A 27343-nucleotide genomic window follows, 5' to 3' on the forward strand; every position below is an offset into this window, starting at 1 on the left:
TAAAGTTTAACAACTTATAATATAAATTATTATATTTTAACTATTTCACTTTACAATATACTTTATAATCACAATCGACATTTACAACGTTAAAAGAAACGACTCAGTGCTGATTATACTACGAACTGCATTTCCTTTGCCTTTTTGGAAAGAGGACAAAAAATCATCTGGTGCTGTCACTGTCAACGCCAAATATCGAAGCAGAAATGTCAACAATGGCCTTACGTGGTTATTCAGTATTAGAGTTTAGAAACGATATTGCGTTATACAATGCAATCTAAATTATTTACACTGACCAACGACGCCGATAGCGAGATTTTATCATCCGTGTCATGTTTCAGTAATTACAGCCATGTTGTTTTTAGGTAGACGCAGTACAACGGAGAAAATGAAGTGCGATCCGAAAAGGCATTTATACACAAAAATGATATTAGACAGGTGTAAAACTGTGCTCATACTGTCCAGTGTGGTGTGTATGTTAGCTGTAGTGATATCTTTACATAGGTTGTTAAGTTATGATGTGAAATTCACGAAGCCGTTCGCACCCATACCGGATGGGCTGTATGGTAATTATTTGGAGCCTGTTTTGGATGAGACCCCCGTGCGGTCGCTGCCGAAACATCGTGACACCGCCCGGGACGCCGAGGCGGTGGTCTCGCTAAACGCAGCGCTCGAAATGAAACGCGTTGGTAAGTCAGATAAAGCTTTAAAATTATTTCAACATGCATTTGCGTTGTCTCCAAAACATGCCGACATATTAAATCACTACGGAGAGTTCCTAGAAGACACCAAGAAGGATATAGTAAAGGCAGATCAACTGTATACATTAGCATTAACAAACTATCCAGATCATACTGGAGCTTTAATGAACAGGCAGCGCACAGCAAGCATTGTCGAGAACCTAGACAGGGAGATGTTAAGGAAAATCGAAGAGAAACGAGATGCATTATCATCAATACCAGAGAACAGTGCAGCACTTCGTAGAGCTAAGAAGGAAGCATACTTCCAACACATATACCACACTGTTGGTATTGAAGGTAACACAATGACCCTGCAACAGACAAGAAGTGTCTTGGAGACTAGAATAGCAGTATCTGGCAAGAGTATAGATGAACATAATGAGATCTTGGGCTTGGATGCAGCCATGAAATATATAAATTCCACTTTACTGTATCGTTTGAGGGATATTACTATGGGGGATATCCTAGAGATTCACAAGAGAGTCTTAGGACATGTTGACCCTGTAGAAGGTGGTCACTTCAGACGGACCCAAGTGTATGTAGGCGGTCACATCCCCCCAGGCCCAATGGACATACGGCACCTGATGACTCAGTTCTTAGATTGGTTGAATTCAGAAGATGCTTTGGACTTACATCCTGTAAGGTAGAGTATTAAAATGATTGCTTGCTATTACACTTTGAATAACATCTATATACAGGTTCATTTTGACATTGTGTGATCTAAATGAAACCACATACTCGTCAGCAGCTTTGCTGACATGGTTCCAAGAATCATCCATTAAAAATTATTATTTTCACCTGTTTTCTGATTTTTTAATCATTGCAAATATGATTTTTGATCATGTGTGTGAGTGTATTTCTGACTGAAAGTATGATGTTGCCACTGCATCAATTTCTCTCAGAGTAGTAGTAGTGGCATTAGGGCATAAAAAATTAAAATTACTTTTTATGGATATTTGCTTTGTTCAAAATGTATACTTTTTTATTTTACATCTGCGGTTCAAGTAAGTAAAGTGTTATTTCCAAGTAGAAAAGTATGTGGATTCATTTAGTAACTCAATGTTAAAATGACCCTATATAACCTAATATAATTAAATCGTAGATTAACTGTCTATAAATAAAATATATTTAAAGAAAATACTTGAAAGATGCAAGATTTAAGTTCCAGAATGTTAAAGAATTTTAAAATGTTTGTCTCTTTATGTTCACTCAAATGATTATTTGTATACCACATTAATACCAAATGTAATAAGTGAAAAATGTTAAGGTTTATTTAGTATAAAATATACAGTAAATTGGTGACAGTGGCCATAGTTCTGTGGTACCCCGAAATGTATTTTACACTAAGTATCTAATGTTTTTATGTCCATTCTAGATACGCAGCTCTTGCCCACTACAAACTAGTTCACATCCACCCATTTATAGATGGCAATGGACGCACTTCCCGACTGCTAATGAACCTGCTACTCATGCAGGCCGGGTACCCGCCCGTCATCATAGCGAAACAACATCGCCATCTCTACTACCAGCATCTCCAGACTGCTAACGAAGGGGATGTCAGACCATTTGTTAGGTAAGCTCACCATCAACCAGAGTATTTGCTTGTCAATATTTATTGCCGAAGGTGTAGGCAAAGGTGCAGCCAGAGCACCGACTTACCACCAATTGTGTTCTGCGTTATGATGTGATGGTGGGTGAAGCTATCCCAAGAAACTCTGTGAATCAATGTCTCATTTATACTACTAAAACATGATTCGTTACACCACCATGTTTGCAGAGAGTGTAGACTGCCTCGGTGGCGTAGTTGTATTGCATGTCCGGTACAATAGCGCTCTGAGGTCCTGGATTCGAATCCCAGGTCGGGCAAAGTGATATTTGGGTTTTTCTGCTCAGTATCAGCCCGGAGTCTGGAATTTGTGCCCGATATGGCGATAGGCTCGCCCCCTATCACATCATGGGACGGAACATACTTGGCGAAAAGTGGGTGCCCTAGTTGCGCCTCTGCATACCCCTTCGGGGATAAAATGCGAGATGTTATGTATGTTATGTACCATGTTTACAATTATTTTTTACTTAATCACCTAACTTGTATTGACTGGCCAGGGAAAATATATCTTGTTGACAACACTATCTGGACCCTACACCACTTACCATCAGGTGCAGTGACTTTGCTGCGCCTATAAAAAAAAAACCTATTTTCAGGTTCATAGCGCAGTGCACGGAGCGGACCCTAAACCTGTATCTGTGGGCGACGAGCGAGTTCGCGCATATGGTGCCGGCGATAGGGGAACCGCACATCCTCACTGGCGAGGGGTTTGAAGACGATATGCTATGACAAAGGCGATGCGCCACGGCTAGCTCAAATTATACCTGCCAATTTAAGGTACAATTATTTCAGAAACCTTATTAAGACGTGCAATTCTCTTGCTAAACACGTGCTATTGTTGAAAGGAAATAAAGAAGTTCTTCCGTCTAAATATGGCCAATTGGGAAGCAATTCTCGCCCGTGTTGACAGGCAAAACTTGCCTCGCCTGAGCACTAATGGTATAAAAGTTTTGACAGATACGTAACAATTTGTACGATACTCGCATGTTCGAGAATAAATGTCACTGTGTAAGCAGCCCCAATGGGCAAGAGAGTTGCTAAAGTGATTCTCGTACGAAAAAATGCCATGACACTTTTTAATTCTCGCCTACGTCTGAACAATATACAATAAACTCCAGACAATGATTGCTAGCAATAATTGCGTACTACTCTGCCCGCCAAAATATTGCTCGGTCTAAATGAAATTTGAGTAAATTGCTTAAACCAAGCCTTGGTTAGCTTAAAATAATGTAATGAAACAGATAAAAAAAATATTATCGCCATATTTTTTTTAAATCCATCCTCTTTTGCTTTGAAGATATACTGTCAATAGATCGATGAATTGTGTATGACAGAGTAATCCACCTTGGCAAGTATTTTCTGCGCCTTTAAGGACATCTTTATGTCTTATATTTGACTCAAGTGCTATATTTATATAATTACACCTTTGCCTTTATTCCTTACCAATATAATAATAATATGACAAACTATTTCTCTAATTTCAGATGGGGTTTTAGCTTCCACTTGCCTGCGGGCGGGCAATTTCCAACGTGACATATTTATTTGGTAGTGCTAGGAAACCTGAAATGTACCTAGATGCTATTGTATATTGGAGTGAATATTATTCAAATTATTTCGAATTATGAGTAATGAATTTGTGTGTGACACATTGTTATACCTATATTGTAAGGGAGTGATGAATTATCCTGAACACCTATATTTTGTACCTATACTAAGCCATGTTCATTGAGCAACGCATGATGCTACAAATATATTGTGTTGGTAATGTCAACCTCTAGATGGATGATACACTATTAGAATTCAAGGGAGTCTAGAAGGGATGGCTGCCCTACACTGAAGTATAATATACAACATATAAAAATGTTGAATTTATTTTGATCTTCAATAGGTAGGTGAATTACCTAAACAGTTGTCTGTTAGCAATTTTACTAAAATTACTTGAATTGGTATATCTCGCAATTTTCACTGCCCACAAAAAAGGTAGTAAGTTATGAATAAAATAATACATATTTGTACATAATATTGTAAATACCGTTTTGCTATGATTTATCTTTGATTACGAATGATTATAATTTAAATATATATTTTATTACCAATAACCAGTAACCGAATTAGTATAGTACCTTCTAGAACCGCAAAAATATGAAATTAAAATGTTTATATGAAAAAAAGTCCTTTTCTTTTTAATTTCTAGAAAAATATTAATGTTTAATATAGTAATTATTGACTATATTTATTTTGTTACTCTCTAAAAACGACACCGAGTTAAATTTGATATAACCAAAGAGTATTTGTAACCATGCTCCCCCTATTTACACGCTGTGTGTTTTATTTATTGGAAATCACTAGAAATGTTCTGTGATATTAATTTCATTAGTGTGTAATTAAGTATAATCAAACGTTAAATTATTTAAATGTAAATATGAATTTTATGTACGCGCCAATCGGAAAGGGACACTAACAGGGGTTTTAGCTGTATTATTTATTGTTAAGTTAAATCTTGCGCCAATATTGTTAACGTGATTTTTAGCATTGACATATTATGTATTAATACTATAACACTATTTGCTATGAAATACTCATTCGGATATCACAAACAATTGCAGCTTATTTTAAATGTATTTCAGTTTGAAATAAACTTGCTTACTATAATTAGCGTTAATGATAATATTATAACACTGAATAAGGAATGCGCTTGTTAAGAAAAGATGAGCGTAGCCAGGGGAGACCGGGGGGCCTCACTCCCTGGATTCATCACAAGTACATACTGTTCTATGTACGATAGCGTACTCTTTATGAGTATATGAATCTATATATAACTTTATTCATGGATCAGTTTTGAGGGCTCAATTTGAGTACTGGCCTACGCTCGTGTACTACAGACAGGGTAATTTTAATAAATTTAATAAATCAAACAAACATTGCGTTAATACATCAAACCACGTACTTGTGTTTACCTCAGCTAACATTGTCAAAAACCATCCATGACATGAATATTTTCACCAAAAATGAGTGTATTTCTGAATAAAAGTGTAATGTTGGCGTTGTGACAAATACTCTTAGAGTTGATATTTGTTTTATTCGACACTTATACTTTTTATTTTACATCTACGTCGAGTAACTCAAGTATAAAATATGATGAGTGGTATTTTCAAGAAGAGAAGTAGATGGTTTCATTTAGTAACGCAATCTAAAAATTACCATGTATATCTAATCCTAACTAAAATATTGAGTTCTCGTATGTGTTCGCTTGTACTTATATTTGTGTTGTCTTCCAGTCTCGCTTTGGCGCCGCGAGGGCAACAACGACCTATATCTGATTTACAAGTCTGCCGATTCTATCTATTTATTTATTTTTAATGATTATGATTTTATCTAAAAATACTGCCCATTTTGTATTGCGAATATGGTTTCATTTTATGTATGGGGTCTTCATGAATTCTGTAAAAAAATGTGAGGTCGTTTTTGCACGCGTGGCATTTTGTATGCATATATTGTGGTGCATTTCTACACCAGTACAAATTACTATTCTAAATACAATTTCCTAATCATTGTATGAGAGAGTATTATTTATTATATCCAAACTTTATTACTAGATCGAAGTGTTCTGTCTCGGCTAGCTCGATAGACCGTGGATGCCGTGATACTTGGCGTATTTGGCCTTTTTTGCCAACAAATCAGCTTTGTACATAAAGAACGCTAAGTCGATGTTGCTTTGTCAAAAAAGTGCAAATGTTTTGACGAATACGCTAAACGTAATGCCAGCTTAATAACGGTTAAGTAGAGACTCCAGAAGGCACCTCCTGAAGATTATAGGAAACATCTGCATGGAAACCTAGATGTTTGTGCCATAACCTAATGGCCCAGTAGTTAATTGTATCTTTATCTGCTTTAGATAATTCGTGGGTATTATTTGACAGCATTGTAAATCGAAAAAACCAAGCTACTTCCCCTTACCTTGATCAGCAACGAAGAGGCAATAGACGTAGTCTTGACGATTGCGTAACACGGTTAGAACTCGGCGGCTGGCAAACCAGCTCGATGCACGAATCACAAGACCAACACAAACTTAAATGGTTTGCGACACTAATTTTACAGAATTTAAACATTTCAATATATTATAGAATATCCTGAATTTTGAGATCAGAATTTTAAACTGCTATTGCAATGGCGGCAACGACGAATTGCAAACATAAAAAGTAGGAGAGGCGCGTGGATCTAAATTTAAAAAAGGAATTTGCCTGTGAACCAATCATTGCGTTAATTCTTAATTTAAAAAATAATGCAGAACCATTCAGTCTTAATGTTTACGGCAATTAAAAAGGAAAAAATAAAAGCCTTGTCAATTTCGATTAATTTATTGTAATGTGCGATGTTAAAATATGTTTATTATAATAAAGCATTTCAACTAAACAAGAGCGCGACGCCCCGCACCTCGTCCTTCACTTGTCCTTTTGACGAACACTATACAATACCAATTCATTTGAAGGCGAACAGTTCCACGTCTCGTTAGGACTCGGCTGCACACGATCGCGTTACATTTACACAAACGCCAAGGTTATAACAGAACGATCGGTCTAAGATGGGCAGTCTGAAGTTAGCCACGACACGCGCCCTCTGACGGCCGAAATTATTAAATAATCCAAATCGAATTCTCTAGAGGAATTTTGAGGGCATATGAAGTCTGCCGATCCGCACTAGGCCAGCGTGGTGGACTAAGGCCTAATCCCTCTCAGTAGTAGAGGAGGCCTGTGCCCAGCAGTAGGACAGTATATAATACAGGGCTGATATTTTTATTATATTATTATTAATCCGGATCGATTGTTTAACAATTCCAGCCGCAAATCTATCTTCACCCACCAATCCCTAGGAACAATAACTGCCTCTAGTGACTAACTTCAAAGCGGCCAACTAGACAGCGTGCTGTGTAAACTACGCATAAAACGCGACCGTGCGCGGCTTCGTTCCATACAAAAAGAGATTTCGTTCAGTACATCGGCGCAAGCAGTGACTCTGATACAGAGTACCGATTTAGTTTGTTTATTTAATAATAAGCACTACCTAATAACCTCTTTGTAAGCTACAGTATACAATACCTCCGAGGGTCCACACAACACAACTGCCAATCAAACATGTAAGGATTGAAGACTCGTATTTCACATTTAACAAGAGTGACGGATTATAATTTCATATTGGATGGCACACAAGCTACGGTGCACGTTATCACAAATTGTCGCACAACTTTCAACCAAGCCCAATACATGCAATTTATATTTTACCGCATCTGTCAGACCCAAGAGGCTACTGTTAAAAGCGAATAGGCCTAGCACCAGTCGAGCGCAGTTAAACTACAATCATTCCAAGTTAATATTTATTTTCATACTATCGATAAACATTGTCGTTATTACAAACAATAATTTTGCGCGTTGGGATGCTTTCATTCTATATGACATTGAATTCACAAGTACAAAATGTAATACGTAAATGAATATTGAGAATCCTAAATTGAACTATGGACGTCATCTACGGAGCAGACATTACAAGACAATGCTCCGTATTTAGTAGACAAAATGTAATATAGAATGATAGTATTCAGCATACAAACCGCTAAAGGCCTCGCTCATAAGCGCAAGCTCGCGTCACATACTCAATTATCACAACATAAGTATTACAAAAAATAAAAGAAAAAATATTAAACGTACTGACTGGAAAAACTTACAGTTACATAGTCTTTTAAGAAGTTTTACTATTTTTATTAATTAATTAAAAAACGACACGTTTTACGTTTTTTTTACTACGATGTTATGCAATGATAATGTAAATATAAATTATAATTATCCAGTAATGTCTGTGTATAGAAATTTATCCCACCAGCCCTCATCGATTACTCATTCGATCTCTCGCTACATCGATAGTCAATCGTTGCATTAAATGATTACTGTTAGGAATTTGCAATCGATTAACAATTCGATTCTGTGCGATTTAACGATTATTAGCGAATAAAAATCATATATTATAGTCGTGATTATTTAAAGGTAGTTAAGTCAAGAGTTTTGTCATATTCGATTTGCCCCATATCTCAATCTCGGGTGACCATTATGGCTGCAGTCACATAGCCATTGCCATCTAAACCAGATTAATAGAACAACAAATTGGCGCCTACTTTTCGCATTTCGAAATTATTCTTCCTTTCATCTTCAAGTCGAAATTCCAAGAGAAAGGGACAGCGACATACGAAATAAAGATCGTTGTGCTTAATATTGTAAAACAAACTGGGTTTTCTGTCTTTATCTGTCAATAATATTGAGAGAAAGAGACCACACGCAGTTTGTAATCGAGTTATACTTTATCATCGCAACTGTTACTACAATATTCCGTCTCCCCCATACGACATGTTAAGAGTAAAAAGGACGGGTAGTGGTCGACAAATATACTCGTAAACATCACCAAGTCGTTCAGTTGCAAGAATAGTAAGTTTCATGGTGATATATCATATAAGCTATTATTTAAAATTAATATTTTCACATCTGTCGATACGTTGAGAATTTTTTAAATTTCTGGCTGTGCCAAATAGGAACAAAGCTCCAATGATATTGCTTTAGGAAATGGAATAAGAGTTCCTTATGAATCTCTTAGATAGATTCGCCTTTTACACATACCTGAAGCCAATAAATATCGATAATTATTTATGTATTGGTTTACAACCCTAGTAGAAACACATTTGAAATATTATAGTGGAATTTCCACTCTCACTCAAAGGATACCATAATAGCATTCAAACGCGGCCAATATTTGGTAAATACGTTATGCCCGATCAAAATGCTATACGCCAATGTTTGAGGCCAACTAACGAATCCAATACTCAAATTCAAATAGCTAATACTCGTCAAATAGCAGCCAGATTAATATAATCTCAATGGAAATTTATAAACAGAAAAACCAAATATTTAAAATCCAATTATATTTTCAATACCAGATGTTTAATTTTGTCATGGATTTTACAATTGATTAGTCATGGAGCTTGTACATAAGCAATAAGTCTTAAATTTGACATCACTAGCTCCTGTTTTAAATTATCTTCCATTCTTATAACCATTTTAATTTAAACAATGTTTTTACCCCTTACTATAAAACCATTTCATTAAAGATAGAAAGAGACAAAACACTAAATATTAAATAAAAATGTTTATAAGTACGGAGTATTTTTTCAACATGTGTATATTAGCTTTATAATATGGACATTTTGCGACGGCAGCAGTAACAAGCGAAATGGCAATAGATATGTTATCAAAACGTCTACACGCACTATCGTGTCACCAGCATATCTCATACATTAACACAAATAAGGAGATATATCCTCTTCAGTTTTAATCTAATTATACATTTTACGATAAATAAGGACACTGTATGAAAGGTAGGAATATCAAAGTCTTTCGTGCATAACTTGAAAATCAACAAAAATTATATATCGATTACATTACGCAATACTTGGAATCGATATATTCGATTAAAAAAACTATTTATCGTTCCTTCCTAACACACATTGCGTTATATAAATGTTAAACAGTTATATTTCACAACGATCCGAGTATTTCATTACCATATTCAAAATAGTGGACACCAACCGTTATGAAAGTAAACGTAGTACAACTGACGCCAATACTAACAACCGCTCTGAAGTTAGGCAGACTTGCCCACGCCTTTTGTATGACTGACGCCACCCGCGACTAACCTCAGGCCGTAACTGACGCCAGTTGTACGCAACTCATTTTGTACTTGCACATCATCAAAGTTCATAACTATTTTACGTTATAGGCCATTAGCGGAGTTAAATGCTCAAAGAAAAGTCAGGGTTAAACTCGAGGGGAAAACTCAGTTTTATTAATTAACTAAACGTATCGCACCATTTTGCGTTTAGAATTCACAAGTCGATGGTTCGAGGTTGTTGAACGTCGATAAAATTATCGATATTCGACCGCCTCACTGTCGATAGCCGCGAAGCAGTAGCCATCCAACTGAATTGTATTGAATAGAGTCCACATATTTCGTATCGACTATCGACAAATATATCTCAAAACAACTTCAACGTACAAACCGACGAGTCTAGTTTGTGCATTCATCCCCTATAGTAAACAGTCTCAGTTCACATCGTTTCGTCGACTATACTAAGCATTGAGGGATAAAATATTGAAAAAAAAAAAACACCGTCACAACTTGGTCGATGGCAAAACATAGTGTACAAGCGGTTCAGTAGGCCAGCTACACACGTTCCTTACATATCGAACACTGAATTTTTATTAGTTTCAATACTGATTAATTAGTTTTTACACACTGGAATTTTACATATATCAAGTTGTGACTCGACACGACCGCCGGACGAACGCGAATGCGAGCGCAAGCACGAACACGAACACACTCCCGCGGCGAACGTTGCATCAACGAAAATTCCACGACAGTTTTGTACAAAAGGCAAGAAAACAAACATGCAACTTCGCGGCCAACAAGCAAAATAAATATCAAGTCGACAAATCAGTAACCGAATTGTGATTTTCGTCTCTCGTTTTAGACGAGCAACATAAGAACTGGGATAGCCTTAAGGCTGAACGTGTGCTGAGCGGGAGGCAGCACAGACATTTCGGTTTATATCTCACACGCTTGCCTCCTGTATTGTGTTGCGATAAACACTATTTCACATTTTACAGGTTTCAACCTAATTTGGAACTTGGAGAAAACGTACAAAACTTTGAGTACGAATTACCTAATCTTAATAATATCCCAAAATAACAAAAACATGAGTTAATACAACATTTCAGTTAGTTTTTAACACTATGATGCAAAATTTGGACATCACTCCCGCTTTGCCGCTCGCCTGCACCTCAGCCCACGTCCGGCCCAATAACTTAGTTACAAAGTGCGAACTGGCCTGATAAGTTACTGCATTCGACACCTATAACCTATTGAGAGTTGCTGTCAAGTAAGCCTATTGCAACTCGCCTTTCTCTATCCTTCAAAACCAACTGTCTGACAGTCCTAGTCGTCCATAGCTAGCTCGCTCAGTTCAGCTCGTACTATGTAACCTATCCCCGACGTGACATGTTCGGTTCGCATTCGCTAGTGATGTGCCGGCTAGTGGTGTCGCGAGAGCGGAGGCTGTATGCGTCGCGAGATGTGCTCCTCCTGGGTCATCTTGGCGCGGAATTCGGCGACGAGGTCGCGTGACTGCGCCAGTACAGCGATCTGCTCGTTCAACAGCTCCTCCCACTGCGTCGCGTACGCTGTAAACAAACAACTCACATTAAGTAAGGGTACAAAGAAAGCTGCATTATTTTAGTAAGTGAAGGACAGTAAGGTGGCTCTAAATCCATTCCAAAAATTGTATGATACAATTATTAGGGGTAAAACCATCATACTGTTACTCAATTAAATGTTGATTTTTATGCAATTAGTACCCTGACCAATAGTAAACATTATATAACTTAGTATATAAAGCAGTTGAATGTCGATGATACAATTTTATGATAAATGTATTCAATTTTAAATCTTCTGAATGTGAAATAGGTTATATTCAGATTAACGGCCTTACAGTCGACAAAAACAGCAAATAATTATGCTATTCTATACTGGTTGACTGGTCGGTCATATTACTTTAGTTTAATAAGCTATACAATGAATTTCATTATAAAATAATTTAAACCATATTTTAATCGACATCCGCTCTTTCCTAAGCGTGAATTTTCATTGGTAAGTTTGATATTACCAACCAATTTTGATATAACTATGTTAACACATAATATTTATCATATCTAAAAAGCATTGCCAATATATCGTACAACACATCACAAATAATATTTTTGCAATTGTTTAAAAAAGTCGTCAATCTGAATACGTCCTCGCAAGTTAATAACACCGTTTCCATTATGAGCGACAGCATTGGCATTAACGTATCAAAGCGTTTGATCGCGCTCGCGTCGCGGACCGACACATGTTCGTTACAATGTTGCGTGTCACGGTTGCGCGCCACACCTAACATCCTGAGACGTCGCGTGCCAACGCCGTTGCTCGCGAGGAACCGAACGCGCTTGCGCTGCGAGTGCCACACATCTGCAACATGCACTCATACTGTAGCGACACGACACGAGCAACACAAACGCGAGCCTCACACATGCCAATAGCTTGCAACACGAACACAAACATACACATAAACAATTTTTTGTTTTTATTGAGGTACTAAAATAATAAGATAGATTAATTTCTACAACAAATAGTATTAAATGTAAGTTTCATGTTACAGCAACGGTACAAAATATTTTTGTCAGATAAAACCACAAAAAGGGGAAAAAATCAAGATACACGCCACTATAAACCTTATAAACTATAGAAAAAGGCATACATTATAAACACTGAGTATTGAAGCTCGAGAAGTCTCAATTAAATTAATTAGGGTAAGAATTAATCCAGGTCTCTGTATATAAATAGAAGTCCTTACCGTCCTGATCGTAGTCAACGTCCCTAGTGATGCCGAGCAGCTGGTTGCAGCGTTGCAGCGCGTGTTGCAGGTAGTCAGAGATGGCCTTGTGGTTGTCGAGCACTTCCTCCTCGGCGCGCTGGAGCTCGTCGATAGCCTCGTGGAACGTGTACATCTCCGCTGACATGTCACCCTCCTGTAAATGCATGAGTTAGAATTAAGATTAAGGGCTCTGCAAAATGACTTCCTTCGCCTGGTGTTAAGTGTAAGAAAAATATCAACCGGCAAAGGACGAAAGTATCTTGACGGTTTATACAATTATGTCGGCCTACTAATTGCTTCCTCAAGCCCCCCTCAAAAGACTCAATGTCATGAGACAAGAGTAACACAATTTAATATGCAACAGATTTTGTATGGACCGGACAAAATTACTATGTTCTATTATAATTAAACATAGTTTAAATATAACTTTACAGTTCGATTGTTTAAAGAATAGCGTGAAGATAGTCACCAGTGGTTACTGGCTATAAAGTAATTATTTCTAGGTATCTGTTGAAGCCAGCTGAGATAGAAAGCTGGTGCAGAATCGTGCCTAGCTCCAAGTCGCCCATCTTTGAAATGTAGTGCACGTTATACGTGAAGATAGAATATCAATATTAAGTTTTTCAGTATATTTATGAAATTACTAGCTGACCCGACAGACGTTGTCCCGTCTTAACTATGAATTTGCAGCGCGCATTCTGTCAATCGCTGACAGTTATTTCAAACAAATGAAAGTTATATAAAATTAATATTTTGGTCAAGTTTTTTTAAATTTTCTAACTTTCCACGCAATTTTTTGATTTTCTTCTTTCATATGAACCTTCTCCTGACAATAACAAACACAACAACAAAAAATAGTAAAATCGGTCCAGCCGTTCACGCGTGATGGCGTGACCAAGGGAAATAGGGATACATTTTAATATATATAGATAACATTGTTTACGTACATTAAGTGACCTGAGATGCGCAAGATCATCATGCGCGGGCTGCATATCATGCAGATCCTGCATATCCACATCCCTAGGCGGCGAGTCAGCTCTTCTCGGGTCCGCGGTGCCCAATTCCTTGACGCGATCGGCATAGCGCAGTGTGTTGAGAGAATGCTCGCAGGAGGAGAGCGCCGGCGAGATCATGGCGATCATGCACGTGCGGGACTTGTCGCCGATGAAGCTGTCGCGCAACACCTGCGTCAGCTTCGACACGCGGAACGGCAGGTGGTTGTTGCCCTTCATGCCGAGCGCGCGGATGCATTCCTTCAGTGCGAGTAATGACTTGTTGATCTCAGCGCTCTCCATGCCTGTAACATATAACCATATTATGTTTTCTGATCACCGAGTCGATGTTAATACCGCCGTTTCTGTGGGATAATACTTGGCAACTGATTTTATTAATGCAGACAAACGTTACCGTCAGGTGAAACATTGTGATCATATACAAATATGCAAAATCCACAATGTCATTTCAACCTTATCGATATAATTGGTGTTCGAGCAATAGTGTGTTTTGTTTGTGAATTATTGCTTGCTTTAACGGTGACGGAAAACATCGTGAGGAAACCTGCATACCTGAGAAGTTCTTTATAAGAATTTTGAAGGTGTGTGAAGTTCACCAATCCGCACTAGGTCAGCATGGTGGACTAAGGCCTAATCCTTCTCAGTAGTAGAAGAGGCCCGTGCCCAGCAGTGGGACAGTATATAATACAGGGCTGATTTTATTATTATATTCATTTATCGCATTTATGCATATGCGTGGTGCATTGCAACGAGTGTAAGTAACATCCGCGCGGTACGTACGCGTCTGCCGGTTGGCGGAGGAGGTGTCGGCGCCGCGCTCGTTGCCGGCGAGGTCGATGAGCGAGAACTTGCCGTGCACGCGGTGCATGCCGGGCGACCGCACCACGATCTGGAACACCGCGTGCGACCGCGACGAGTTCGAGTTCGCAGACGTCTGAAACAGAAAACGCACATCAGTAAACTTACCACTAGCATTTAATAGACACTTAGACTGTGAGAATCTAAAGTTCCATAAATAATGAATCATAGACGTATGGTTCCATAACTATCAATAGGAAAAACATCTTAGCATAGAAACATGATTCTCAAAAATGCACTGTTCAAGAACAATACTGCATTATAGTATCACAGCTCGCATGAAACAAGTCATCACACCAAAAAAAATATCCTTCAAAAACAATAACCACGCCACATTTCGTTACTAACTTCAGACCTAACATAGCCGATAGCTGTTGTGTATAGATCAGTCTCACCTGTCCCGAGGTTCTGGCTGCATTACCATGCTGGATGAGCTTGAGCACCTCGTCCACGTTGTCCACCACCTTCTCCGTGAGGCCCACTATCTGCACCTGCTGCTTGCCGTCCTCCAACACTCGCAGCTTCGCCTTATCCGCTAACAAGTCGAATACCTGTAAAAGGTCAGTTATTGATGTAAATTGCACTATCGATATAATATCGATTTGTCGATATTGTCCTTTATATATTATACTTATAACTAATACTTATATTTTTCGTAATAATTGTAATAAATTTAATATCTATATAGGAATTATAAATGCAATATCGAGCCTGTGAACATCATATTAGGCCAGAGGTTTCAACCTCAGGCGTAGCAATGTTATCGACATTTACGGCGACGAAAATTCTAAGAGTAGGTAATTGTTAACACATCTAAGAATTTAACTAATGTTACGAAGACAACTAGAACATATTATAATGTTACATAACGAGGAATTTTCACAAAATACTAGCGCCGCAATCATCGCGGCATACTGAAGTCAACATTGGTGCTTCTATAGCGATGTGTACCTTCCCGGAGTATATCTCGAAGAAGGAGGCGGATACGATGAGGTTGAGCGGTTTGTACTTCGGCGACTTGAGGTAGGCGAACACGTCGCGCGCCGCCATCGCGTAGATACCCTTCTTGCAGTCCTGTGTCTTACCCTGCAAGTACAACGTTTGTTATAATAAAAAATATTATGCGTAATACCATTCTATAGGAGATTTCTTTACTGACACAATGATTGTTAAAGAGACGTGCAATAGCGTGACGTGAAATAGCGAATGATGAACGGTATCCATAGTGGCCACAATAATTTACGCCGGCCTTATTACTTCGAGACAATATTATTTAGACCATAAAGACGTGTTTCCACAAGCCAAGACGCGTTGTTGGGAACGATATTTTTAACAAAACCAAATATAAAAGTCACGCTCTCAACTATGTTTCCAATAAATCAACAAAAGTATCTATACTTAGCATAAAGTATCGACATTTAGCATTATCGTATTAAGCCATGTGTAACAAATTATCATATTTTTTTTTACAAGCCGGTATCGAGTGATCGAGTGACAAACAAATCATCGATATTTTCTCTGTATCGATACTAGACTAGTGTCGGTACCTGGAAGTCGCCACCCATGGTGTGCGTCTTGCCGGAGCCCGTCTGTCCGTAAGCGAAGCACGTCGCCATGCCGCCCTCGAATATCGTCTGCACCAGCGGCTTGGCCGTATATCTGAACAACACAATACCATCAATAATTATATAAAAAAAAACTTATTCCTCGCATCTCCCAATTATTTATTTGTAAAAATAGTTAATTTACATACTTACAGTCTACGAAAAATGCAGAATTTCTAATAACTAAAATTTTACCGTTACGCTTAGATATCGTTAGCAAAATCCAAAATAGTGTCAATGTTACGAGCTTCATATTCTTATGTAATCAATAATACTTTTTATAAAAATATATTTTAAAAGAAAATATATTCGATTATATTATGATGTATCTATAAATATAGTAGGCTATAGATACATACTTATAAACAACTTCATTGGTGCAGGAGTCGTCGAAGGCGTAGTCGAAGCGGAACTTCTGGTTTTCGAGGTACTTGGTGAGGTCAACCTTGTTCTTGGGCTCGTGCACTATCATCTGGTCTTTCGTCGGCACGCTTATGACGTCCACCTTAAAACAGTACGTGCGTTACAACCATGGTTGCAAAATGCAATTGAATTTCGACCATGGTAGTAAAATTTGATTTTTATGATACTAAGTAATAAGGACAACGAAAATATAATAATATTTGTATATTATAAAATGTCTTTCTTGTTACATTTGATTTGATAACTCTCTTTTAGCGAATTCATATTTACTGGCAACTCGCACTATGTACCAAAGGCAGTTTTTATGCGCCTCCCTATAGAAATATAATAAGTGTTTCAATTTATAAGGAAATGTATTAAGCCTTTCTCTTCGATTTCTCAAAGAAATTTGACCTTTATCTCAAAGGACCTTTAACAGTGCAAATAAATAGAAAACAGTTGAATCAACTCGTAAATGATTCACCTCGACGAGATCAAGTGGTCAATTACACTATCCGGTGCAATAACGCGAAGACAATTTCATTACGCGTACAGTAATTTATATTCATTCTATACACGTTACAAATTGACAGGCTATGGTCATGTTCTAAACGGAATGCCTTTTCTTATCCGCCAGAATGATTAAACAGTACTAGATGAGTTACAACTGTTTTTAATGAACGATCTTAATCTAATCTTCAATCCGATTCTGAGAAAGAACCAATCAAAATTAGTCATTTGTACGCATATCAAAGACTGTGCTCTGATTGGTTCTAATTTGCGATAGATCGAAAAATTGATTGGGATCGATTATTGAAAATGGAGGTAAATGGTAATTCAGATGTTATATAAACCAGAGACGTCGCTGAGGTTTGACTAATCTGGTACTTATAATACTAATGCTTATCTGTAGATGTATGAACGGTAGTCTTAAATAAATTAAACCGTGTTTTACCCACATTCTGCCAATTAAGTTAAACAGTTTGTGACGTGTTGAAGTCGTCGGTACATGATCAATGTGATCATTAGCAATGGGTGTAATTTCTGTTTATTCTTTATTTTTATGACTAGTTTGTGTACCTCTTTTTTAGCGTTCTCCTTCTTGTTGAGCGGCCTCTTTCTGACGCAGACGGTGATCTGGTGGTCCTCGACAGGCTCGTTGCCGGTTAGCGGCCTGAACTCGATGCTGTTCTGGTATTCGCGGATCATCGCCAGGAACTCCCAGTTTGGATTACCCGGATCCATGTTCATTAGGGCTTCCTGAAACAGGTATATTTAAACATTGATACGTTTTTCCGAGTTTTAAAGTATATTTGTAGGACCTGTCCTTTTATGATTATTTTAAATTGCTGAATACTACAATAATAAGTTCTGTAATGCCATATTTGTAACAATCTCAATATTTACCTTATCCCCCTTTCACCTTTTCGTTCTAAAGTTCCTACAGAATCCACACTTTTGTTTTTTTACCCCCTTTCTTCTTAATACCCCTTATGCTTCAACTTTTCATTTAACACTTTCTCCCTAATCACCTCTTTCTGACGATTCACCCTCTTCAACAATTACATCCCTCCCGCTTCCCCCCACACTACGCGTATACGCACCTTCTCCTCTTTAAGTTCCGCCTGCCGCTGCCGCCTCTTCTCCCTGTTCTCCTTGAGCCGCTCGACCTCCTTGACGACGTTGGACCTCCGCACGGCGCCGGACGCGACGGCGTGCGGCACGGACACAGTGGAGGAGACGCCGGCGGCCCCCCCGCCCGCGCCCGCACCCGCCCCGCTGCGCGTGCCCGCCGCGCTCGCCACCACCGGCGCCGTGAACTGCACCGTAACACAATACATTTAAGGTAACATTCGTATTATCATTTATCACCATCCCCGACGACATGGAATTTTAACGACCTCTTTTCTAATAAATAGATGTTATACTATTAATCTTAGACTAGTTTGCACAACTAAATTCTTATCTAAACTAGATAAATACAAATATCCAAAAAAAATCAGTTCTATTCCACTACATCGGATATGCTGCCAAAATTATTGCAACACAATTTTAGTTCATATCACATTCTACAGAACTAGGTGAGAAGGAATAAGGAACCTCTTTAATGTAAGGCGTGCGCCTCTGCACAGGTAGGTATGGTTGCGGCACGCCCTGGGGTACCGAGGCGGCGCTGGGCGTGCTGCCGGCGCGGGACCGACCGCCTGACGCAGGCTGCAGGACAGGGAGGTGGAAGGGACATGCGTATAGGTAAATATTTCCTTGTGTATAACTGCAGCTTGATAGACGAATTGGGAAGTGAGGAAAGAGATAATATGCTCGCCAAGCAGTATTCTTGCCCTATTGTGTCCCGGTTTGAAGGACATTGTTTCCAGTGTAATTACTGGGCATAATGAGGCTTCACATCTTATCTCTTAGGGTGAGGAGCGGGAATTCACTACTTTGTAGTCAAAGTACCGTATGGCGTTGCTACTATTTATGTGCGGTAGTATCGCTTACCATCAGCCAAACGGGGCGATACCTTCGTCATATCACTGCAATAAGAAAATACTACCTAGGTTTTCTGCAATTGTAATCAATACATTAACATTGTTATGGTGACTGCACATTTGTCAGCGTTGTGCGCGCGCCGCGCATCAGCTATTTCCAACACCCTACTAATATGCTGCAGTGTGAAAATATGCGTAAAGCTGCACAGAGCTGGAACGAAGCTTACCATGATTTTTTCACGGTAAAAACTGCTACTTCAAGTCGATTGCTGCAAGTTTTACTGCTATTCTAAACCTAATGCTTCTGTTCTCACCTGTTGCGTGACGCGCGAGTTGGCCGGCGGCTGCTGCGGCGGCGGTTGCTGCGGAGGAGGCACGTTCTCGGCCCCGCGCCGCCCCGTCGTGTCGCCGCCGTGCCCGTTCGTGTACGCGCCGCCCGCATTCGACAGACGCATCTGATTGTTGCGCGTCACGCGAGATGGCGCTGGAATACAGGTACACATTACTTCAAACAGAGACAAAATATATCTTTAGTCTGATGAAATCATAGTATTGGTGTAATGGAGAAATTTTATATCTAACACTATTTGCCTGGGCTATGTCAGTGAGAATTGTCATCATCTAAAAGACGCAGTCGTTAAGACCAAGTCAGTTACTTTAATGCATAAATCATGTCTTGGTGACCCCACATCGTAGTTGTATAAGGGTAAAACTAACGCAAACAAAGCCATGTCACTAGCCAACAAAGCATTACATCAGCATACATTGCCTCATACGGACATCTGTACGACTAGTGCCAAAAGTAAAATCTCCTAAACGAGTCCATGAATCACACGGTGACGCGATACGTTGGTAAATGCGCGAAAAAAAAACCAACAACAATCAGAACGCAAACCAAAACAGTGCAAAAGCGAAACGTCCACGACGGAGCGTATATGGTGCGGTAAAAGTGGAGTCTTACGTGCCGCCGGAGGGTCCTGCGCGGCGTCCTCATCGGGCGAATCGTTTTTGTCGAACGCCTCGGCGACATTGCGTTCGGTCGAGTCGGCGACGCGGCGCCGGCATCGCAACCACGAGCAACACATCATCAGTCTTTGGTTTAAATCATGCTCGTCTAAAACATGTGCTCTTGGTAGAGCGGCCGGTGGGAATGGCGTGCGTCGGCGCAAGGCGATCCAGCGCCCGCCATATTAGGATCTCTTTCCGCAGTCAAGGCAATGAACCGTGACGTGACGCATGCGCAGCGCGCGCTCTATCCGACGCGGCGACGCGAATAATTCATATCACTCGCAAATGTCCTTACCAAAAGCGCAAATCGCCTTAAACAGTCGAGGACGAATGAGTATGACCTGGATAATTGGACATTTAATGCTTAATATAACACTGTTGTAAACAGCGAAATGTCTTTAATTATCTAATAGTTTGAATTATGAACGAAACAATTATCGCAACTACATAGATATCCCGCATCTCCGATCCACATTAAAACATAGCCCTGGCATTGCTCAAATTTCACGTTAAGGATTGAACAAAGTAATCCAGAAGTGGAAGAGCGATCCCCATTAGTTTAATCTTAGTGCAGACAAAACTGCGTTCAGTCTTGCAAAGAGCCTCACTACAATACAGAGTTTTTAAAATATTCCTCGAGGTCTCCCAACACACATGCCGCTCGCGACGACGACAATCCAACTGACATTACGAATAGTGGCTCACCCATTACGCCACGAGCTCGGACAATCGAACCAAATCGTCGGCTAATCGCTGTACGTGGGTGGCATTGTCCCACGAGCTGATCGAATGTACCACCGTGTGACGTCACGCACCACCGACACCGACGATCGATACCACATGACAGTTCAATGGGCCGGTGTGAACTTGACAATGCGAAGGTCTTGTTGAATTTAAAACTGCATTCATTAAAGTTAAAAAACTAAATAATTATGTTCAAAAAGGTTTGTGTAATTACTGAACAATGGTGATAAATTGTGGTGGATGTTATATTATGGCATTCTTCAAGAATTTAATAAAATGCAAATAGTATATCAATCAATGAATAGATCTTTCAAAATATTTCTTGATGTTTAGACGAAAACAGATACCTCAAAAATAAACTAAACGTAAGCTGATCGGTAATATAAATAAAGCCCACATTAGCCAAACAAACATTTCAATGTATGGACTACATTAGATGTGGTAATCTTCCGTGAGAATTCAATAACCATGTAATTCGGTCATTTTCTACTTTTATGTCATCAAAATAAATATGTTCTTTCATACTTCAACTAAAGTATATTAAGTGTTACTGACTTTTGTCACCCTTTAAATTTTTTCGGCCCGAATTACATAAGATATTACGTAAATTAGCCAGGACTTTCAGCGTGAGCACTGTAATTAAACAACCAGTCGGTCCTGCAACTCAACTTTATTTCATTCGGGATTATTTATTTTAACATCATCATAATATAAATATTTTGTATTTGACTCTAGTTTTTGAGCCACCCGAAACATGTACTAGTGATGACACACACGTCCATAATGTTGGTATAAATAAATAAACAAAATTGGATACAATTTCTACCAAACATAGAGTCGTTTTTCCACTAAACTTACCATCAGGTGTAGTCCTAGGTACCATATTAAAAATATATTGCAACAACCGCCGAAAATGCCACAATACAAGATATCCATTCTAACCATATGACAAAGGTATATTTCCAAAGCCTAAAGATACCAGAGAAATGGTATTGGGTGTAACAAAAATTGCGCATAACAACCGTTCTCTTGACGACCGTTGGTATGACGAAGATCAATATTCAGTTAGACACGAAACCTATAAAACACGCCTAAACCTATAGTTTAATATCGGTATCACATAAGTTAGGTAAACGTATAAAATTGCTGATGCTTTATTTTTGTCACGAAAAGTTAAAAACAGTGTAAGTGGAAATGTTCTAACGTCTCAAACACGCAGTTCTTTCTAAGTTCAGGTATTTGCTTTTGTTTATGGGTGGAAGAGGAGGTCATTTATCATATAGTATACTCTACAAATACTCATTGAAATAGTCCACTCAATATCATACACTGCTAAAAACCTCAAACAATTAGCATCTTACACCCAATCATACAATGCAACGAGGCAATGCACGAGACAAGGCCCCGAATGCATGTCGCTAAGCCAGGAGTTTCCAAAGTCCCACTCGCTGGTTTCTCCCAGTGTTGACCGCGGGTCGGATACCCCAAAAAAATATCACACAATGCAAGCACCATGACAATCTAACACCAAAAAACAACAATGACCATCTCGCACACAAAAAAATCTAACGTTATTTTCAGTCTGAAACGTGACCGTTACCCGCTCACCACCGGCCGTACAATGGCGAGATTTATCGCCGTGACCCGGACTCGAACCCGCACTTATCGCGTCACGGAACCGCCCGGCCGTTTCCTCCAGACGTGCATGTGAGAACGGCGCGTAATATTCTGGTTTGTGCATTAAGATTGGTTTTACTGATGCACTGATAGGGGCGATTTCTTTGGCTGATAAATTTGTATTCTTTGTTGGTTTTTGGTTGACGGCAAAATGACTGCATAATAAAAACAATGCTATTCAAATATAACGTCAGTTTAGTTCCTATCTCTACTCGTCAGAAAGGGATATATCTACATGCGTACCGTGGCCGCTATCCACTCGAAATAAGAAGTACCTAATAAGTACTACAACAAATCGCTGGTTCACTATTACAAGGTCCTATGCTAATTTTTACTTAAATGTTTGTAAATTTTTATATATTATGTTTTGCTATTATCGGATTTTTTTACGAAAATACAATATATATAACCTTGTAATAGCGAGCCAGCAAAATATTTACAATCCCACGCTTATGTATTATATTTTGTGTTTTCAGTATCAAGAAATACGAGCGATTTCTGATACAACAATTCCCACCAAGAACAATATTTTACTCTACCAAAATATCCAAAAGTTTTAATGTTTTGTCCAACTTCCGCATGTTCCAGTCACGAGACCTCTACCTAACCCAGCGTTGCAGATTGAGTGTGCCGAATTAAATTGCATGAAGGATTAACCGCGCAAATTCTATTGAACCTCGAGCCGGATCTCAGGACCTTTGCGACCGTATCCGAATTACTTGACTGTTGTTGACATAAATTAATAATTTTAACAGATGAATGAAAAAACGTTATAAAAAAGTCGTTAATTAACACCAAAATTCTAATACGTCTTTATAAAAATGGTAATCATCTCTAAAAAAATCTTTGCGTAAATAAAACAACTCAAACAGTATACTCGAGAAAGTAACTTATAAAAACTAGGACAATAAATGGCTAATGCAAATTCTTATATTACATTTTAGAAGTTTACTTACATTTTAATTGGCCAATAAACACGCCTTACTTTTAATTTAAAAATAATGTATCACTATTCATGCAACAAATGCAAAACAATGCAACTACTAAAACTATGACTTAGTAAATATAAAAAATATTAACTGCACGTCGCCACTCCATATCATATTGTTATAGCGTGGTAACGTTGTACACTATCGTTTTGTTAATTTACTTAAAGAACGAAACTATTATCGTGTTGTTAGCTTACATATTTCCCTATTAAATTTAATAAAGACAAAGTAAGTACATTATAATTCCATGGAAATTTTTAGCTATAAAATCTTTGTTAGTCGGTTTATTTTTAACTAGCTTTTGCTCGCGGCTCCGCCCGCGTTATAAAGTTTTTCAGGCTAAAGTTTTCCGTTATAAAAATAGTAGTTTCCCGGGAGCCTATGTTCTTCCCAGGGTCTCAAACTGTCTCCATACCAAATTTCATCTTAATACGTTAGGTAGTTTTTGAGTTTAACACGTTAAGGCAGACAGATGCAGCGGGGGCTTTGTTATATTATTTAGAACTTTTAAGTGAAACAATCCCGTCATACATCATTGTTGCATAAATTTAACCGTTTACGCAGCGCAGGCAACGGAAGCTCTCAAAACTCATAATTTTCCCCGTTTTTGCAACATGTTTCATTACTGCTCCGCTCCTATTGGTTATAGCATGATGATATATAGCCTATAGCACTCCAGGAACAAAGGGCTATACAACACAAAAAGATTTTTTCAGTTCAAACCGGTAGTTCCTGAGATTAGCCATTACTGCTCCGCTCCTATTGGTCATAGCGTGATGATATATAACTTTGAGCACTCCACAAACAAAGAACTATTCAACACAAAAATATTTTTTCAGTTCGAATCGGTAGTTCCTGAGATTAGCCATTACTGCTCCGCTCCTATTGAATATAGCGTGATGATATATAGCCTATAGCTCTCCACGAACAAAGGGCTATCCAACGCAAAAAGAATTTTTCAGTTTGGACCGGTAGTTCCTGAGATTAGCCATTACTGCCCCGCTCCTATTGGGTATAGCGTGATGATATATAGCCTATAGCACTCCACGAATAAAGGGCTATCCAACGCAAAAAGAATTTTTCAGTTTGGACCGGTAGTTCCTGAGATTAGCCATTACTGCTCCGCTCCTATTGAATATAGCGTGATGATATATAGCCTATAGCTCTCCACGAACAAAGGGCTATCCAACGCAAAAATAATTTTTCAGTTTGGACCGGTAGTTCCTGAGATTAGCCATTACTGCCCCGCTCCTATTGGGTATAGCGTGATGATATATAGCCTATAGCACTCCACGAATAAAGGGCTATCCAACGCAAAAAGAATTTTTCAGTTTGGACCGGTAGTTCCTGAGATTAGCCATTACTGCCCCGCTCCTATTGGGTATAGCGTGATGATATATAGCCTATAGCACTCCACGAACAAAGGGCTATCCAACGCAAAAAGAATTTTTCAGTTTGGACCGGTAGTTCCTGAGATTAGCGCGTTCAAACAAACAAACAAACAAACAAACAAACAAACAAACTCTTCAGCTTTATATAATAGTATAGATGACTACGTGTTACATGTGGCTGAGTATAATAATTTTGCATGGAATATTTTAACGTTAATTGAAGACCCTTTCACTGAAAAAAATTATTTACTCTTGAGATATTTATAAAGCCGGTCTCTACCTAACAGTTGTTTTCAAAACTTTTGGGCAGGGACGGTTCCGCGAAGCTATTTCAGTGCAGCAAGATACCCCGGGCCGTCTCATACCTATGCGCCGATGAAGGTTTCCGCGGATTGTGGTTAGTATGCTGGCGTAGGGGACATATAGGGGTAGGATCTCGGTCCAATGCTCGCTCGAATGATGCTATACTCCCGAGTGACGTCATTGGTCCGTAAGACCGGTGAAACCAACATAACCGTTCCACGCACCTCCGAAGTGGCGGTAGCGATAACGCGTCTTTACCGCATATAAAGGATATCTTTTGAGCGAATACGAATCTTCTTTTTTCTTCATAGGCGACTTCTTCTTCTTCTTCGTAGCCGTACCCTCTTAACAGAGTCGTCGTGATCTTGTTTGGGCTATATGCACGAAAATCATTGTATGAGAGTTATTGGCTCCGACAATATCCATTACCAATATTATGGCTTCTAGCCCAAGTTTTAAACCCATCAAAGATGGATCTTCGCACTACTTATACAAATGCCAGTATTACAAATCACGAAAAGCAATTCACCCAAGCAAAATAACTTCTCATATCTCACAAATAATTCCTAATATTTCCAATCATGCTCCGTTAAAACGGTGCAATCAGTCCACGTCGGGCGGTATATCAAAGTGCAGCGCGCTGGTAATCTACTGCACGTAATTAACCCGGCAATGCTCGAGCAGGTACAAATGGCTCAATATTACTTGGACGAGAGACGCGGGTCGTTACCCGGCAGCTGATACCGTTCGACTCGTTATACCCCAGCACTTGGTTGAGGTAAACAAGGTTAACATGATCTATAAGGTTCCTATATTTCTTATTGGTGGGCTTGGGCCTGTTATACGGTTGTGACAGGTTAAGCATTTATCCATTACATTCGATTAATTTAAATAGAGAACAGCATTAAAAATACTAATATCTATAATATCTAGTTTTTTTTATCTTAATTTAGTAGCTTGGTCGTAATTTGACGGCCATGTCGCTCCATACGGCCGCTTTTACTGGAGTTCACTCTCTTGTCACTATATCAAAACATTTCTTTATTTTAATCTATAGGTTCATGAGAAATATCCGGAAATACTGATCACGACTTAGTTCCTAAAGCCAAGTACGAACTATGCCAATGATGTAGTTGACTAACAAGTCATTTAAAAAACGTGTCTGTACTAATGTATACGACAGAATTATCATTGTTCACAGTGGTTTTTTAACCACATTACTCGCTACTCGGCTTTGCTAGCGTAGTGCGAACAAGGCCTTCCTCAACTCCGGAAATCACCAAGTCCTGCTCGAGGAATCTGCTCCAGACCCTGTATCTCAAGTCCAGTCTATGCCCGCTACAAATCTTATGGTCTATCATACCCTACTATCATACGTCTTCTATTGATAACCGGTCACAAGAATACAGGTCGGTACCCAACGGCGCCCACACCGCACGGTTGACTCACGAGTGCTCAACACTGATGCGGTAAACAAAAACTATCTTTTGTGCAATAAGGCATGTGGGTCGATTTGACCGATCGACTGTTTGCAGGTTCGTTGAACCTTCGATGTTCGAGACGAATATTTAATTAATAGGATAAAAAATCTCATTCTTTTCCGTAGAGGTATCGCATGATTTGTCTGGCATTGTAGATGGTTATGTGAGGGTACTTATGAACTAAAAGCTCGATAGTCTACCTATTCATAAAAAAATGTGTATGATTTTAAAATTTTCTTTCACAAACTAACAATCAAAATCTTTATCGTTTAATTTCATTTGTAATTTAAAAATATATTACACATATTTTATAAAAAAAAAAAAACAAAGACCATGAATCTTGAAGTCGAGCACTTGTTTTGAGATTTATAAAAAAATAAATTTGTACCAAGTTAATTGATTGTGAAAACTTTCGAAGTCCATTGACTATCCTCTCTCAAAGAAACTATTAATAAAAATACAAACAAGTAACAACAAAGAAGAAACTTTAAATTAAATCCTGATATAAAGTAAGACAACACTTCACAAAGG

General features: G+C 38.8%; 2 protein-coding genes across 4 annotated transcripts in view; one reads left to right on the forward strand and one right to left on the reverse strand.

The window, feature by feature from the left end:
• The first annotated feature begins 179 nt into the window (after positions 1-179).
• LOC115448160 (protein adenylyltransferase Fic) lies at positions 180-5902 on the forward strand. The gene is made up of 4 exons (XM_030175500.2): positions 180-1383; positions 2116-2313; positions 2943-3123; positions 3831-5902. The coding sequence occupies exons 1-3, from the start codon at positions 353-355 to the stop codon at positions 3073-3075; spliced, it is 1362 nt and encodes a 453-aa protein (XP_030031360.1). The 5' UTR covers positions 180-352; the 3' UTR covers positions 3076-3123; positions 3831-5902.
• A 786-nt stretch (positions 5903-6688) lies between these two features.
• The window catches only part of LOC115448135 (kinesin-like protein Klp10A), a 76387-nt gene continuing 55732 nt past the window's right edge, over positions 6689-27343 (reverse strand). For 2 of the 3 annotated variants that reach the window (XM_030175487.2, XM_030175476.2), the window contains 11 exons: positions 19534-19703; positions 18335-18550; positions 17811-17990; positions 16688-16833; positions 16272-16383; positions 15676-15810; positions 15120-15275; positions 14647-14800; positions 13801-14150; positions 12833-13007; positions 11473-11621 (listed from right to left, as the gene is read on the reverse strand). In XM_030175487.2, the coding sequence (XP_030031347.1) occupies positions 11473-11621; positions 12833-13007; positions 13801-14150; positions 14647-14800; positions 15120-15275; positions 15676-15810; positions 16272-16383; positions 16688-16833; positions 17811-17990; positions 18335-18550; positions 19534-19703 (1943 nt within the window). Of the gene's footprint in view, positions 11622-12832; positions 13008-13800; positions 14151-14646; positions 14801-15119; positions 15276-15675; positions 15811-16271; positions 16384-16687; positions 16834-17810; positions 17991-18334; positions 18551-19533; positions 19704-27343 lie in introns of all 3 variants that reach the window. The other variant, XM_030175455.2, reaches the window with a different exon arrangement.

The sequence above is a fragment of the Manduca sexta genome, chromosome 25, assembly GCF_014839805.1.
Source record: "Manduca sexta isolate Smith_Timp_Sample1 chromosome 25, JHU_Msex_v1.0, whole genome shotgun sequence".
Lineage (NCBI taxonomy): Eukaryota > Metazoa > Arthropoda > Insecta > Lepidoptera > Sphingidae > Manduca > Manduca sexta.

What these genes read in the sequence shown, in the direction of transcription:
- LOC115448160 (XM_030175500.2), top strand. Translation starts at nt 353, where the DNA reads ATGTTGTTTTTAGGTAGACGCAGTACAACGGAGAAAATGAAGTGCGAT. An exon ending in TTGGACTTACATCCTGTAAG is followed by an intron (nt 1,384 to 2,115) that starts GTAGAGTATTAA and finishes TGTCCATTCTAG; the next exon opens with ATACGCAGCTCTTGCCCACT. An exon ending in GATGTCAGACCATTTGTTAG is followed by an intron (nt 2,314 to 2,942) that starts GTAAGCTCACCA and finishes ACCTATTTTCAG; the next exon opens with GTTCATAGCGCAGTGCACGG.